Source organism: Canis lupus, chromosome 6 (assembly GCF_003254725.2).
Source record: "Canis lupus dingo isolate Sandy chromosome 6, ASM325472v2, whole genome shotgun sequence".
Lineage (NCBI taxonomy): Eukaryota > Metazoa > Chordata > Mammalia > Carnivora > Canidae > Canis > Canis lupus.
In genome coordinates, this window is record NC_064248.1 from 38,193,666 (window position 1) to 38,206,137 (window position 12,472).

A 12,472-nucleotide genomic window follows, 5' to 3' on the forward strand; every position below is an offset into this window, starting at 1 on the left:
GGAGCCTGCCTGCTGGGAGGAAGTCTCTAAAGGAACAAAGCCTCAAACCTTAATCCCCAGGCTGAGTAGAAATATCTTCTGGGGCTCCAGGTACCTCCCAGTCCTCTGCCAGGGGCTTCGGGCAGGTGGGGGTGGACGGTTGGGCCCACAGAGCTTGGGGTCTCTCCTGCTGGCCTAGCAAGCAAGGGCCCAAGAAGGAGTCTTGAATGGGGGGCAGACCCCATCCCAGGAAAAGGGTAATGCCTGAGTCAGAAGAGGGTGCGCAAAAAAGGCAGCAACCAGGCAGACACCCAAATCTCTTTTATTGGGGGGCACTGGGGGCGGGCCCAGGGCCCTCTCACTGCACCGCTTGTTCATTGGCGCTGCTTCCTGAGTCCTGCGGCTTCATCACGTCTGGCAGCTCAGGTGGGCTGGAGAAGGGTTCAATGCGCAGGGCCTCGAAAGCTTCATCTGGTGGACAGGGGAGTGGGGAAAGCTGGAGGGAGCAGCCACCTCTAGCTTCTGGGGTCCTCTGGGCAAATTCCCACCTCTGAAGAGGGAGTCTCCTCCTACCCAGATTGCCCATCTCCAACATCCCTGTCCCTCCTCAACCCTTTGCACCTACCAGTGTGCCCATGTACTGACCCCTACCCACTTGTCTCCTCTCACCCAGAATCTCCACCATCTGTTCCATTCACAGTTTTTCTCTACCACACAATTCTGAGTTCAAACCAGACTGTTCTTCCCTTACCTGAAACCTCCCGATACCTTCCCCATCACTCTGAATAAAATTCCAAGTCTACACATCCATACCTTGGTCTACCTGTCTCCTGCGCTCCCAGTTTCCCCATTAAGCTCTTTCCTGCCTCAGGGCCTTTGTATTTGATGATCCTGAGAATTCCCACTGCGAGTGGCTGGTTGGGGGCAGGCTGAGTGTCAACCCCAAGTCACCTCAGAGAAGCCCTCCCCCACCATCCTATATAGCCCCTGCACTGCAGCAGTGGCTCAGTCCTTTAAGCTTAAGCATCTGCTTTCTGCTCAGGTCTTGATTCCTAGCTCCCCGCTTAGCTGGAAGTCGGTCTCTGCCTCTCCACTCTGCTCCTCCCTCTTGCTGGCAAAATTATCAAAAACACCAACTCGGTGCATTCCAATGCCTGTGCGTTGCTACAGGAGTATTTACCTACCACTGGCCAAAATGGAGATTTCTTTTGACCAGCTGCTTCCCCCATTACCACCAGTTCCAAAAGGGCCCTTCTTGTTCCTGTCACCTCAGCACAGAGCAAATGAGCCCTGCTTCCTCACTTTTCTCCTGCACTTTTTTCTAACAGGGAGACTTTATCTCTTCCTGGTGCAGGGTTTTGAAGCAATTGGCAGAGTGGGTGTATAGCCCTCCATAGTAATGGCCAGAGACGGTAAACATCCTGTAGGGCACAAGACCCCTCACACGATTTTCCAACCTAGATGTCAACAGTGAACTGAAAGAAAGATCCCCTGCCCCAGCTTAATAATGGCTTCATCTTCCAAGCTACAGATCTGCAATGACCACTCTCTCATCGCCGCTCTCATTTTTGGTTAATAGTCCGGAAAAATGCTATTTAACACTTGATTTGACTGAGCAGCCAGTTTAGGGTGGGAAGAGTCCTGTGTTAGAACTCTATAAGGACCCCCCCCCCCATACATTTTGCAACAAAAGTAACCTGTGGGAGGAGCAAACAACAGCCAGTCCAGTTAAAATTGAAGCCTTTTTCTTATAGGCAGGACATATACGGAAAGCAGTGAACCACTCCCCCCAGGTATCCCTTGGATTTTTAAATACTAGGGCAGGGGCTGAACATCAATTCCAGGCCTGTCAGTCCCAGCAAGTGACCTAATTTCCTCAGGCTCAGCTACTCATTCTTAAAATGGGCACAATACCAGTCTGGAATGCACAGAGATGCCGTGGGATTAAGCGATGCCTGGCAAAGACTACTTGGCATGGTGCCCAGCTCAGGCAAGGTCCCGCCTGTCTGCATCTGAACCACAGCTCTCCCCGTGACTGCCAGCAAGCCTCAGCGTCCATGTCTCCAAAGTGGGGACAGCAGTGCTTCCCTCTCAGGCTGCGGAGTATTAAATAGGACAATGGAAATAAAATACAAGGCCCAGGACTCACTAAGACCTCTTTAAAAACAAAGCTGGTATTGTGATTAGGAATACCTCAATCCCTTGTGAAATAGGCTTCAATTTTTTTCTTTTTTGAAGATTTTATCTATTTATTCATGAGACACACAGAGAAAGAGGCAGAGACACAGGTAGAGGGAGAAGCAGGCTCCACGCAGGGAGCCCAATGTGGGACTCGATCCCAGGACCCCGGGCAGAAGGCAGGCACTACTAAACCACCCAAACCACCCAGGCGTCCCCTAGTCCCTAGGCTTCAATTTCGACAAGCATCTCCTTTGCCCCTCCCCCCCTTTGTGAGGAAACACTGTCAGAAGACACTGCCCTAGAGGCTGGGAGGAACAGCAGCAGGCTCCCTGTGACCCCTTTCTTTGGCTGCCCCCGCTCACCTGCTCGGAAGGCCAGCCCTACAGTGGCTGGGGCCTGCGGCCTCGCCGTCTGACTGGTGAAGCCACACTCTCCCAGTGTCTTGCCATCATCCAGAAGCTGGTCATCCTGAGGAGAGAGGCAGGCAGGGTGTTGGGAGAGGCCCCAGGAGGGGTGAGTCCCAAGGACTTCCCTGGTCAGCAAGTACCCTGAAAGTCAGAAGAGGGAAGATAGATGGCCCCCAGGAGGGCTGAGAACCACCCCCAGAGCATACCAAACACGACTTCCAGGGCTACGTGCATTACTTCCAAAACCAGAACCTCCCAGACTGGGGCTCCTCAATCTCCTTTCCCCACCAAACTCCAAGTGATCCTAATTTTAAGACTCAGTGACCCAGTGTGTCCAGTGGCAGACTTGCTTTAAATCCCAGCTCCGCCACCTTGGACAAAGTGGTGGATCTCTTGGAAGGTGTGGTTTTCTCATCTGTAAGATGGGAATTACCAGAATTTTCGCACCGTTTTGGGCAGCCAGGGGCTTTGCCGAGGGCAGCCGACCCGGAAAGCAGAGAGCACCGGGCCCGGAAGGGGCACACGCAGCGGGGAAGCCCAGGGACTGACCGCGGCCAGCTCCGTCGGGAGTGACTTCCGGCGAGGCCTAGCGGGGCCCCTGCCCCTGGACCCCTGCGTCGGGCCAAGGCGACGGCCAGCCTGCCCCGTGAAGACCCAGCGGCCCAAGCCGCCTTCGCCGCACGGCTGCGACTGACCAGTGAGGGCGGGACGGGCTTGCAGAGCCTCGCAGGAGCTCGGGGGAGGGGCAGGGAGGCCCGCTGGGCTGGGCCGCTCGGCTGCCGCCCATCAGGGCTGGGGGCGCTCCCGACCGGCCCGCGGGGGGCGGGGGCCGGGGCTTCAATCCCGCGCTCGGCCGCTGCTGACCTTGGACTGCGAGGCCGCCTCGCCCAGCCTCAGTTTCCCCAGCCGGCCGCCTCGCCTCCACGCGGGGGGAGTTCCGGCCACTGTTTACACCAACGACGCGGCCGCCGCGCAGCGCTGCCGCCCCCGCCCGCCCTCCCGCCCGCGCCGCACCTTGTACAGCCGCTGCTCGTCGGGCGGCCGCTTGAGGATGCCCTCGACGATGCGCTTCAGCTCGAACACAGTGCTCGACTCCTTGGCGTCCGTGAAGATGGTGGTCTTGTGGCGCCGGATCATGAGGAACACGTCCTGGGGGCGGCGGGCCGGCGTGAGCACGGAGCCCGGACCCCCCGCGCCCCCGCCGGCCGCCACTCCCCCAGCCCCGCGCGGCCCGACGCCCTCCGCCACCCCCCGCCGGCCCCGGCCCGCCGCCCCTCCCCCCGCACCCGCTCACCATCGCGGCGGCTGCCTGTCCCCCCTCGACGCGCCGGCGCGGCCGCGCTCCGCCCCGTTCCCGGCAGGCCGCGCGCCCCGCCCCAGCGTGCCTCGCGCCCGGTGGCCCCGCCCCGCGGCCGCCATTTTAAGTGATGCGCCCCCGGCTCGGCCGGACCGCGCGGCGGGCGGCCATCTTGGCGCCGTGGCGTGGTGGGCGTGGGACGGGGTCCGGCGCGGCAGGTGGCGGCGCCATGTTGGGAGTGGCAGAGCGGAAGGCCCCCCGCCCCCCACCGCCTGCGGTCAGGAGGTGTGGGCGCAGCCTCGGCGCTCCGTGGGGAACGAGGGGGGCTGACCCGGCGAGTGCGGAGTACCCCCGGGCCTGGGAGGGCTGTGACCGCTGTGCATCCTGGTCATCGGGGCGGCACAACTTTCGCGCCGCAGCGACCCCTTGGCTGCTGCGTGTGTCGGGGGGGGGAGGAGGGTCTGTTCATAATTGAGGGGCTCCCTGGCCGCCACGGGGGTGAGGTTCTGGGTCTTCTGGCCGCCCCCGTGGTTGGCCGTCCCCATCTCCACGACCAGCCGTAGCGGGGCTTGGTGACCTGGAGGGACTCCGGGAAGCGGCCGTCGGGGTCGGGGGTGGTCAGGGGAACTCGCTCGGCCCCGGGGGGGCGGGGCCGCCGCGCGCCCGCGGTCGCAGCTCCCCTTGGGACGCAGCCAGCCCCGGGAGGGCGCGAGCCTCAGCCAGGTCCCTGGCGGGGCCCCCAGGAGCCGCGGGAGCCCCCCGCCGCCGGCTCCGCCCCTCGGGGGGGGCTGCATTTGACAGTTGCGAGCGGGCGGGACCCGGAGATGCCGCCGGCGGGGCCTGAGTCCAGCCGGTGGCTGACGGCGACTCACCCGAAGAAACGGAAACTGCCAGTTGCTTTACCAGCAAAACTGGGCTTCAGGGGGGACGGCAGAGAATTGCGCGGCAGGACAAGGGAGAGACCGCAGGGAAGGGGCCATGCGGGCGGCTGTCACCCCCAGCATGTCCCCTGGAATGGAGCGGCTTCCTCGCGCTCGCGGGCGGCTGGTCCCGCGGGGCTGCGGCGGCCGGGCGGGGAGGCCGAGTGCCCCCTGCCGGCCTCCCGCCTGCACCCCGAGCGCGGTTTCCTTCTACTAATCGCGGGGGGGAGGGGGGGTGCAGGCTCCGCGCGCGGACCACCTGGGATCCAAATCCTGGCCCCCCACCTGCCCCCCAGGGCAGCTTTCGGCAGTTAGAGTTCAGTTTCGTCTTCTTTAAGACGACGGAACAGCTGTTTGTAAAGTTTGCAGATTTTCATCAAGAATTGGTATTCGGGGGCGCCCCGGGGGGGCTCGCGGTTGAGCGTCTGCCTCTGGCTCAGGGCGTGACCCCGGGATCCGGACCGAGTCTCGCATCAGGCTCCCTGCGTGGAGCCTGCTTCTCCCTCTGTCTCTGCTTCTCTGTGTGTCTCTCATGAATAAATAAATAAATCTTAAAAAAAAAGTTGGTGTTCAGGGGGCATCTGAGTGGCTCAGGGCGGGATCCTGGGGTTCTGGGATGGAGTTCCGCATCGGGGCTCCATGCTCAGTGGGGAGTGTGCTTGTCCCTCTCTTTCCATTGTCCCCCCACGCACTTCTTTCTGCCTCTCTCTCAAATAAAATCTTAAAAAAAAAAATCAGTATTCAGTAGGTGTTTCTACAACTGCAACCGTACTACTCATTTTTGACTTCTAGCCCCTGCCTCCTTGGGGGGGCCCCCACAGTCCTCTCCCCTCCTGTCACTCTTCCCTCCCTGGGCCTGGGCGGCCTGGCTTCCCCTGGCTCCCCAGCCCCAGGCTGACCACGTCCGCATCATGGCCTGCGTGCAGCGGCAGCGGCAGTGGGCGAGTAACAGGGCGGCTAGTCCTTGGCTCAGGCCCAAGATTTCCATTTAATCTCAGCATCTTTGCTACAGAGATTTGGAGGCCTTAGATCCTGTACTGCTGAGGAAGGAGAGCACGGGGCAGGGAAAGGGTGTGCCAAGGAGAGGGCAGCAGCCTAGTTGGCCTTCCTCTCCTTTTTTTAAAAGCATTGATTATCATATAATTATCATGACTGGTAGTTCTTGGGGTGCCTCTCATTTGTAGAGTGTTTTACAACTACTTTCATCCCCACAAGGGAAGATTTACAGCTCAGTATGGAGTTTGAGTCAGCTGCCCAGCTCTGACCCGGTTCCGCCTCACCTGCTGTGGGCCTTAGGGCACGCCCCCTAACCTCTCTGGGCCTGTCTGCCCATCGGTGAAATTGAAAACACCCACGAGGTGTTCTTGGAGCCGCCGAGAGCGTGCTCGTGCCAGGTGCAGCATTCGTGCCCAGCGGGCAGAAGGGTGAGCGCTTTAGCCATTTCCTTAGCCTTCCCAGCAGCTACGGCAGGGTGGGTGGCATCCATTCAGATGACAGGAGGGGATACTGAGGTCAAGTCAGTACTCTTGGAGGAGGCGAGGCCATCTGGTTGCAGCATCACCTGCCAGAGCAGGTGGGCAGCTAGCAAATGGCGGCCTGAGGTGGGATCCCAGCATGCCCCATGCCCAGGACTTCCCAGGACCAGCCCTGCTGCCCTGGTGCTCCCCTCCTGGCCGCACAGCCTCCTAGCCTGTCGCCTCGAAGGTCAGGCAGGTGCCGTGAGGCCAGGGGCAGTAAGCAGCTGTGGCTGATGCAGGGTCAAGTCCCCCCCACCCCTGCTGACCTCGCTGGCAGGCAGGATGCACCAGCACAGGCTGTTGTGCCACTGAGCCTGCTGGGCGAAGAGAGGCAACTTGCACATCAGGAAGGGGCTGAGAAGAGGGGAGCCGGGAGCCTGCACTGCTGGGAAGTGGAGAGAGGAGAGGGGATTATGACCCCCCTCTGCCATCCCCAGCTGCCTCCAGAAGCAGACCCTGGGCGGGAATCCCAGAATCCCAGCCTACCATCTACCAGCTGCAGCAGGACCCTGGGCCTTGGCTTCCCGTGTGACACCTGGGTGTCAGGTGAGGATCCCAGCAGCTGGTGTGGCCAAGCCATCGCGTGGCATCCGGTAAGGGCTCAATGTGGAGCAGCTCATTTCTTCTCACCCGCTGACCCTTCCCTTCCAGGGCCAGCCCCTGTCCCTCCAGCTCCGGACCCCCCTGTTTAGCTCCCAGGCTATACTTCAGAAACGGGGCTCTCTGAAGGGGGCAGGGAGGGACCGCTACTGAAATCACAGCAGGTCCAAGGCTGCGGCCCACGGCCTCCCAGCCCCTGGCTTGTTCCCATATTAATGCCACAGGAGGCATCCCTGGGAAGGCTCCAGGCTGAGGGAAGGAGCCGGGGTGGCCAGCATCACCCAGCAGGGACCACCAGGTCCCTGCTGACGCGCCCACAGCCATACCTTGTCCTGGACACCCTGCTCCCTGATAACCGTCCCCCAAGGATAGTGAAGTGCTTCCCCAGATGGATGGGCCCCGGCCGCAGGGAGAGAGCAGTCTGGAGTCCCCCACTCCCCCCGCCCAGTCTGTGCGCCTGGCCCAGCAGCACCAGCCTGCTGCAGCTACCCTCTCCCCCAGGGCAGGGACAGGGAGCCAGCAAGCCTCAGGCCCTCCCCAGCAGCTGCAGCTCTGAGGCAGGCCTCCGTGTCCTCCCCCACTGCCCCCTTTAGGCTTTGGGGTTTCCAGGTGGTGGTATTTCCTATTCCCTCTGTAGTTCTAGACACTGAGCTGTATCTATTGGGCTGGATGGTCTTCTGCCTGGGGATAAGCAGATGGCAGGGGGGGATAGGAACCGGGTCCCAGGCCCACAAGGGTGGGCAGGGAGCTGCAAGGGGCCTAGGGCAGTTTTCAGATGCAGGGGGCAAGGGGTGGGGGTAGGGGAGTGGCCCGGGTCTGTGGGCCTTGCCATGGCTGAGACACAGCCCCAGACTCCCCCTGGGAGGATGGCTGTAGCCACACAAACAACAGGCACAGCAGAAGCTCTGGCCAGGCCTGCCTGGGGCTCTCAGCCCCTCTTGGGTAGAGGGCATGATGCCAGGTGCCCCAGGCTCCTGAGCCTTCTAGACCCCTGGGGGCACCTCCACGGCAGTGAGGCGAGGTCTATGTTCGTTTGCTATTGCTCTGTAGTCAACAATTACCAACATAGCAGCCTGAAACAACCCAAGTTTATTAAATCACAGCTCTGTGGGCCAGAAGTCTGGGTGGGCTCCGCCGGGTTCAGGCTTGGCCTGGGGGGCTCTTATCTGGAGGCTGCGGGGAGGAATTGGGTCCCTGAATCTCCTTGACTTCCTGCAAAAAAAGGGGGCACAGAGGCCGGGCCGGGCACCAGCTGGCTTGTCTGTCTCTGGGGACACAGGCCCAGCCCCTGGTTGGAGCTGGAAAGGGTAAATATGAACAGAAGGGGAGAGAGGGATCATGAGACCAGGACACATGGGAGGCTCCTGCAGGATGGCTGGCGGCTGGGCTTGGTGAGCCCCAGGGGGGCAGGGGGTGAACAGATGGATGACACCTGTGAGCCTCAAGGAGGAGGGGGCAAGGTGGGGGAGACATGCAGGTCGTCGGAGGGACCCCCCAGCCTCTAGCTCCGGGTCAGTGTTACTGCACTAGAGGCTAAGGTGAGCCCGAATCCAGGGGCTGTAGGTGGCCACGTTGGTATAGACGCCTGGACGGTTGGGCAGGGCACAGCCCTTGCCCCAGCTCACCACGCCCACCAGCACCCAGCGCCCAGATTTCACGCAGGTCAGGGGTCCCCCAGAGTCACCCTGCAGGAGGAAGGCAAACCTAGGTCTGGGCCATCTGGCAACTTGGCATGGCAGTCCCGGGGCTCCAGTCCCCGAGGTGGTGCCTCCTGGCTGGGGTCCAGGACAGGCAGCCCTGGGTGTTGGGTTCTAGGGAGGCAGGGTGCTGGGCTTGGGAGCTAGACCCCAGACTTCCAGGCAGCTTCCCACACCTGACAGGCGTCTCTGTGGCCCTGGATGTAGCCGGCACACACACTCCCCGGCAGCACTATGTGCTCCCCGCGGGGCAGGTTGGTGCCCACGTGGTAGAGGCGGTCACAGGTGCGCGAGTCCAGCAGGGGCACCCTGACTCCCTGCAGAGGTCGCCAGTCCGGAAGGGGCTCTGGGGGGAGGAAGGGGGGCTTCTGAGAACTGGGAGAGGCGGGGGCTCACAGTGTGACCCGCCAGGCGGGGCTGGACTCTGCCATCCAGCTAGGAGCTAGGAGGGAGGTTTGGGTCCTTGGAGGGAGGTCGGAGGTGGTGCCCGACTGGGACAGCGCGGTGGCTGGGATTCCCCCTTCCCCGCCCAGGGCCGCCTCCCCCGCCCTCCCTCCCCCCCCCCCGGCCCCCTACCGCACCTCCAGGGTGGAGGCTGCCCCAGCCGGTGACCCAGCACGGCGTGCCAGGGGGCGGGCAGGCCTCGGGCAGGCAGACGGGCTGGACGCGGGCGCTGAGGGGCACCGGCCGGCGCAGCTGCAGCAGCGCCAGGTCGCCGCGGGCGCGCTCCTCGCTGTGGTCCGGGGGCAGCAGCACCCTGCGCACCTGCGCCCAGAGCGCGCGGGGAGACGCGGGGCCCAGGTGCAGCGCCCCGAGGCGCACGCGGTACTCAGATGGCCGCGTCGGCCTGCGCCATGGGTGGGGGGCGTCTGAGGGCGCTGGCCGCCCCTGCCCGCCTCCCCCTGCCCCCCGCGGCCGCACCCCCCTGACCTCAGGAAGCAGTGCGCCGCCGTCAGCACCCACTGGGGGGCGATGAGCGAGCCCCCGCACACGTGTGCCCCGCGGTGCTGGATGCTCGCCTGCCACGGCCACTGTCCATCCCGGGCATCTCGGCCCCCCACGATGCGACTGGACACCTGGGGCTGCCCGCAGGCTGCAGGGTACAAGGGGGACCGAGGGCGGGGGGGAGCTGGGGCCCAGGAGACACAGGGCCCAGGTCAGGGAGGGGCTGGCCCAGGGACTCCATGGCTTCCTTACCTGCGGATTCCAGCGTCCCTGTCCCAGCGGCTCCTGGAGGAGGAAGCAGAGAAGGGACAGGATTATGAATTTGGTGTCAGATAACGGGGTGAGCAGGAGGGAGGTCACAGATTAGGAAGGAGGGTGGACCGTACTGGTCGCTCGGAGCTGGTGCCAGGCTTTTGTGCAATCAGCAGGCTGGCCTGGTTACCTGATTTAACCCTCCCCCGGGCACTGGCAGGTGGGGTCTCACCCGGTACACACATGGGCCTGAGCTGGGAGAGATGGGAACCCATGAAGCCCAGATCGGGGTGCCCTGAAGTACTCTAGGGGCACCATGCCAGAGAGAGATGAGACAGGACACCCGAGAACACCCCGAGCCCCTGCGCCCCACTCACCCAGCAGCAGGAGCAAGGCCTGGAGGCAGGCAGCCCCCGTCATTCTGTCTTCGGGGCTGGGCCCGGGGAAGGGCGGCACCGCTCAGGGTCTAGACTCTGGTCTGAACCTGCAAGGACAGGAGAGGAGGGTCCTAGCCCCAGGTCCCAGAGACCCTCTGCCTTCCCTCAGCGCCCCCCACCCAGGTCCTGGGCATCTCCCCGGGGCACAGGTTCTATGCACGTCCCTCTGCCCACACCCCAGGGGCTCTGGCTGTCCCCCCAACCCCTGCAAGATGTGAGCTCCCTCGTGTCCGCAGGAGCCCTGGAGCCCTGGAGCCCGCCCGGCCCCTACTTCCTGGTGGGCGCCTGCTCCTGGCAGCCCCCAGCCCTGCTCTCACCCGCTTGGCTGGTGCACTCCCTGCTGACTGGGCAGGGGAGGCCCTGGGGGCTTAAAGGGCCAGAGGGGGTGGGGGCCCTGCCCGGGGCGATTAAGGAGGCAGGGCGGGGCTGCGGCTTCACCGGCAGCCTCAAACAAAGATGCTTTGAGCAGCACTTTCCAGGCGAAAGGAAAGGGACACCTGGGTTTGTCAAAGGATGCGGCTTGGGCCAAGGGGCCGAGAGCTGGGGTGGGAGCTGGGCCCGGGGGGCGGGGGCAGGAGCCGGGGGGGGGGCAGCGGCCAGGCAGCTCTGGACAATCCTGAGCCTGAGCCTCACTCGCGGCTGTCCCTGCAGGTCCCTGGCTGTCCCTGCGGGTCGCCGGCGCTGGCAACACTACTGCTCTGTCCCGAAACCCCAGCGCGGCAGCGACCCCACCTGCCCCAAGGAGCCCACCCAGACCCGCGCTCTGCGCTCTGCCCTAATTCTAAGCCGCCAGCGCTCCTCGCGTGACTGGAAGCAGACGCAGACTTGACCTTGGGGCACAGTCCACTCTTGAATTGGGTGTGGCCAGGACGTGAGGCTGCTGGCCCCAGTGACGCGGGCAGATGCTGGGGACAAGGCTTGGTGGAGGGTGGGGCCTGGGCTGCGTCCACCACCTGGAAGGCAGGCTCGGGAGCGCCCTTTTACCTGGTGGACTCCGCATCTCGCAGCGGTCCCTCCAAGTCCCTCCAACCCGGCCCTCCTGCTGGTGTCGCCCTTCCCGGTGAGGGAGGGGGCCTGAGTCACATCTGCCCGGCTCCTCTCTGTGAGGTGGGGTCTGGGTGTCTGTCGCGGCTCAGGCTGCCAGAACCCAACGCCAGACTGAGCCACTGGGATGAACATCTCTCACGTTCTGGAAGCTGCCAGGCCCATAAACCAGGTGCTGGGGAGGTGGGTCCTGTTCGGCGACCTCCGCTCCTTCTGCATGGGCTGCGGTCCCCTCTCCGCCTGGTGGGGGGCAGGTGCTGGACGCAGGGCGCACTCTCTGAGCGCTCTTCTTACAAGAAGAGGGGCCTGTGGGATCAGAGCCCACTCTCAGGAACCATCTTAACCTTGACTCTTTCCATACAGGCCCGATCTCTAAATATAGGCACTGGAGGTTGGGCTTCAATATGTGAACGTTGGGGGGGACCCGCACATCCAGTCCCTAACAGTCCTCCATGGCCAGAGTCGAGCCCAGCGCAGAGCAGGCACCGTGCGCGAGTCAACGGGCCGAGCAGGGCGGCAGGCTGGGGGTGAGGGCGAGGGCCACAGGAGAGGCGACCTGGTGGCATCCTGGCACCAGCTTTTCACCTGCGGTGGACGGCGGGCATGACCCTGCTGTCCACGCTCCAGCCCTAGGTGTCTGCCATTAGGCCGTGGCACGCTCCATCTCCAGGCCTGACACCGTGCGGGCAGGTTGTTCTTCTGTAAAAGGCTGTTGTGAAGATGAGCTAGGGCAGCCCAGGCCCAGCCTGCAGTGGAGCCTAGCTGATGCAAACACGTAAAAGTGCTACAAGAATGAAAGCAGCAGCCTCCTGTCCTCCCACAGCTCCTGACCTTTATGGCCTCGGAGGGCTTGGTGGCAGTGGGGCCACAGGTGTTCCCCTTGGGGCAGCTGGAGGGGCTGGTGGGATGGTGACAAGAGACCCTGGGGATACACCGCCATCTCTGGGGGCATGGGCCAAACCTGAGAGGGGAGCTGGCCAGCTCTCATGTCCTCTCATAAGTTATCTTTCTGGCTGAATTAACTGGAGAGGGCTCTGGGGTTTACAACCCAGACCTGCATGGTGCAGACAGCTGGAGCAAGGGTTGCCAGTCAGGAAGTGGTCCTGGGGTGACTGGGAGGGTGTCCAGGGAGCCACCCAGGGCCACAGAAGGCTCTGCAAAGCATAGACTCCAACATGCAAACCTGTTTATTAAAA

The 12,472-nt window shown here is 63.1% G+C and overlaps 2 protein-coding genes across 3 annotated transcripts; both read right to left on the minus strand.

Annotated features, from left to right (window-relative positions):
- Positions 1–285: 285 nt before the first annotated feature.
- ELOB (elongin B) lies at positions 286–4,886 on the minus strand. 2 transcript variants are annotated; one of them, XM_025416865.3, is made up of 4 exons: positions 4,737–4,886; positions 3,582–3,716; positions 2,523–2,628; positions 286–450 (listed from the first exon to the last, which is right to left on the minus strand). In XM_025416865.3, exons 2-4 carry the CDS (start codon positions 3,702–3,704, stop codon positions 338–340), a joined length of 342 nt encoding a protein of 113 aa, XP_025272650.1. In that variant the 5' UTR covers positions 3,705–3,716; positions 4,737–4,886; the 3' UTR covers positions 286–337. The 2 variants fall into 2 exon arrangements, with proteins under 2 accessions (XP_025272650.1, XP_025272649.1); XM_025416864.3 differs by lacking the exon at positions 4,737–4,886 and adding an exon at positions 3,862–4,009.
- Positions 4,887–7,975: 3,089 nt separating this feature from the next.
- Positions 7,976–11,582, minus strand: PRSS33 (serine protease 33). Its single transcript, XM_025416871.3, has 6 exons — positions 10,173–11,582; positions 9,796–9,828; positions 9,529–9,691; positions 9,180–9,445; positions 8,775–8,944; positions 7,976–8,586 (listed from the first exon to the last, which is right to left on the minus strand). The coding sequence occupies exons 1-6, from the start codon at positions 10,213–10,215 to the stop codon at positions 8,428–8,430; spliced, it is 834 nt and encodes a 277-aa protein (XP_025272656.1). The 5' UTR covers positions 10,216–11,582; the 3' UTR covers positions 7,976–8,427.
- Between the last annotated feature and the right edge of the window lie 890 nt (positions 11,583–12,472).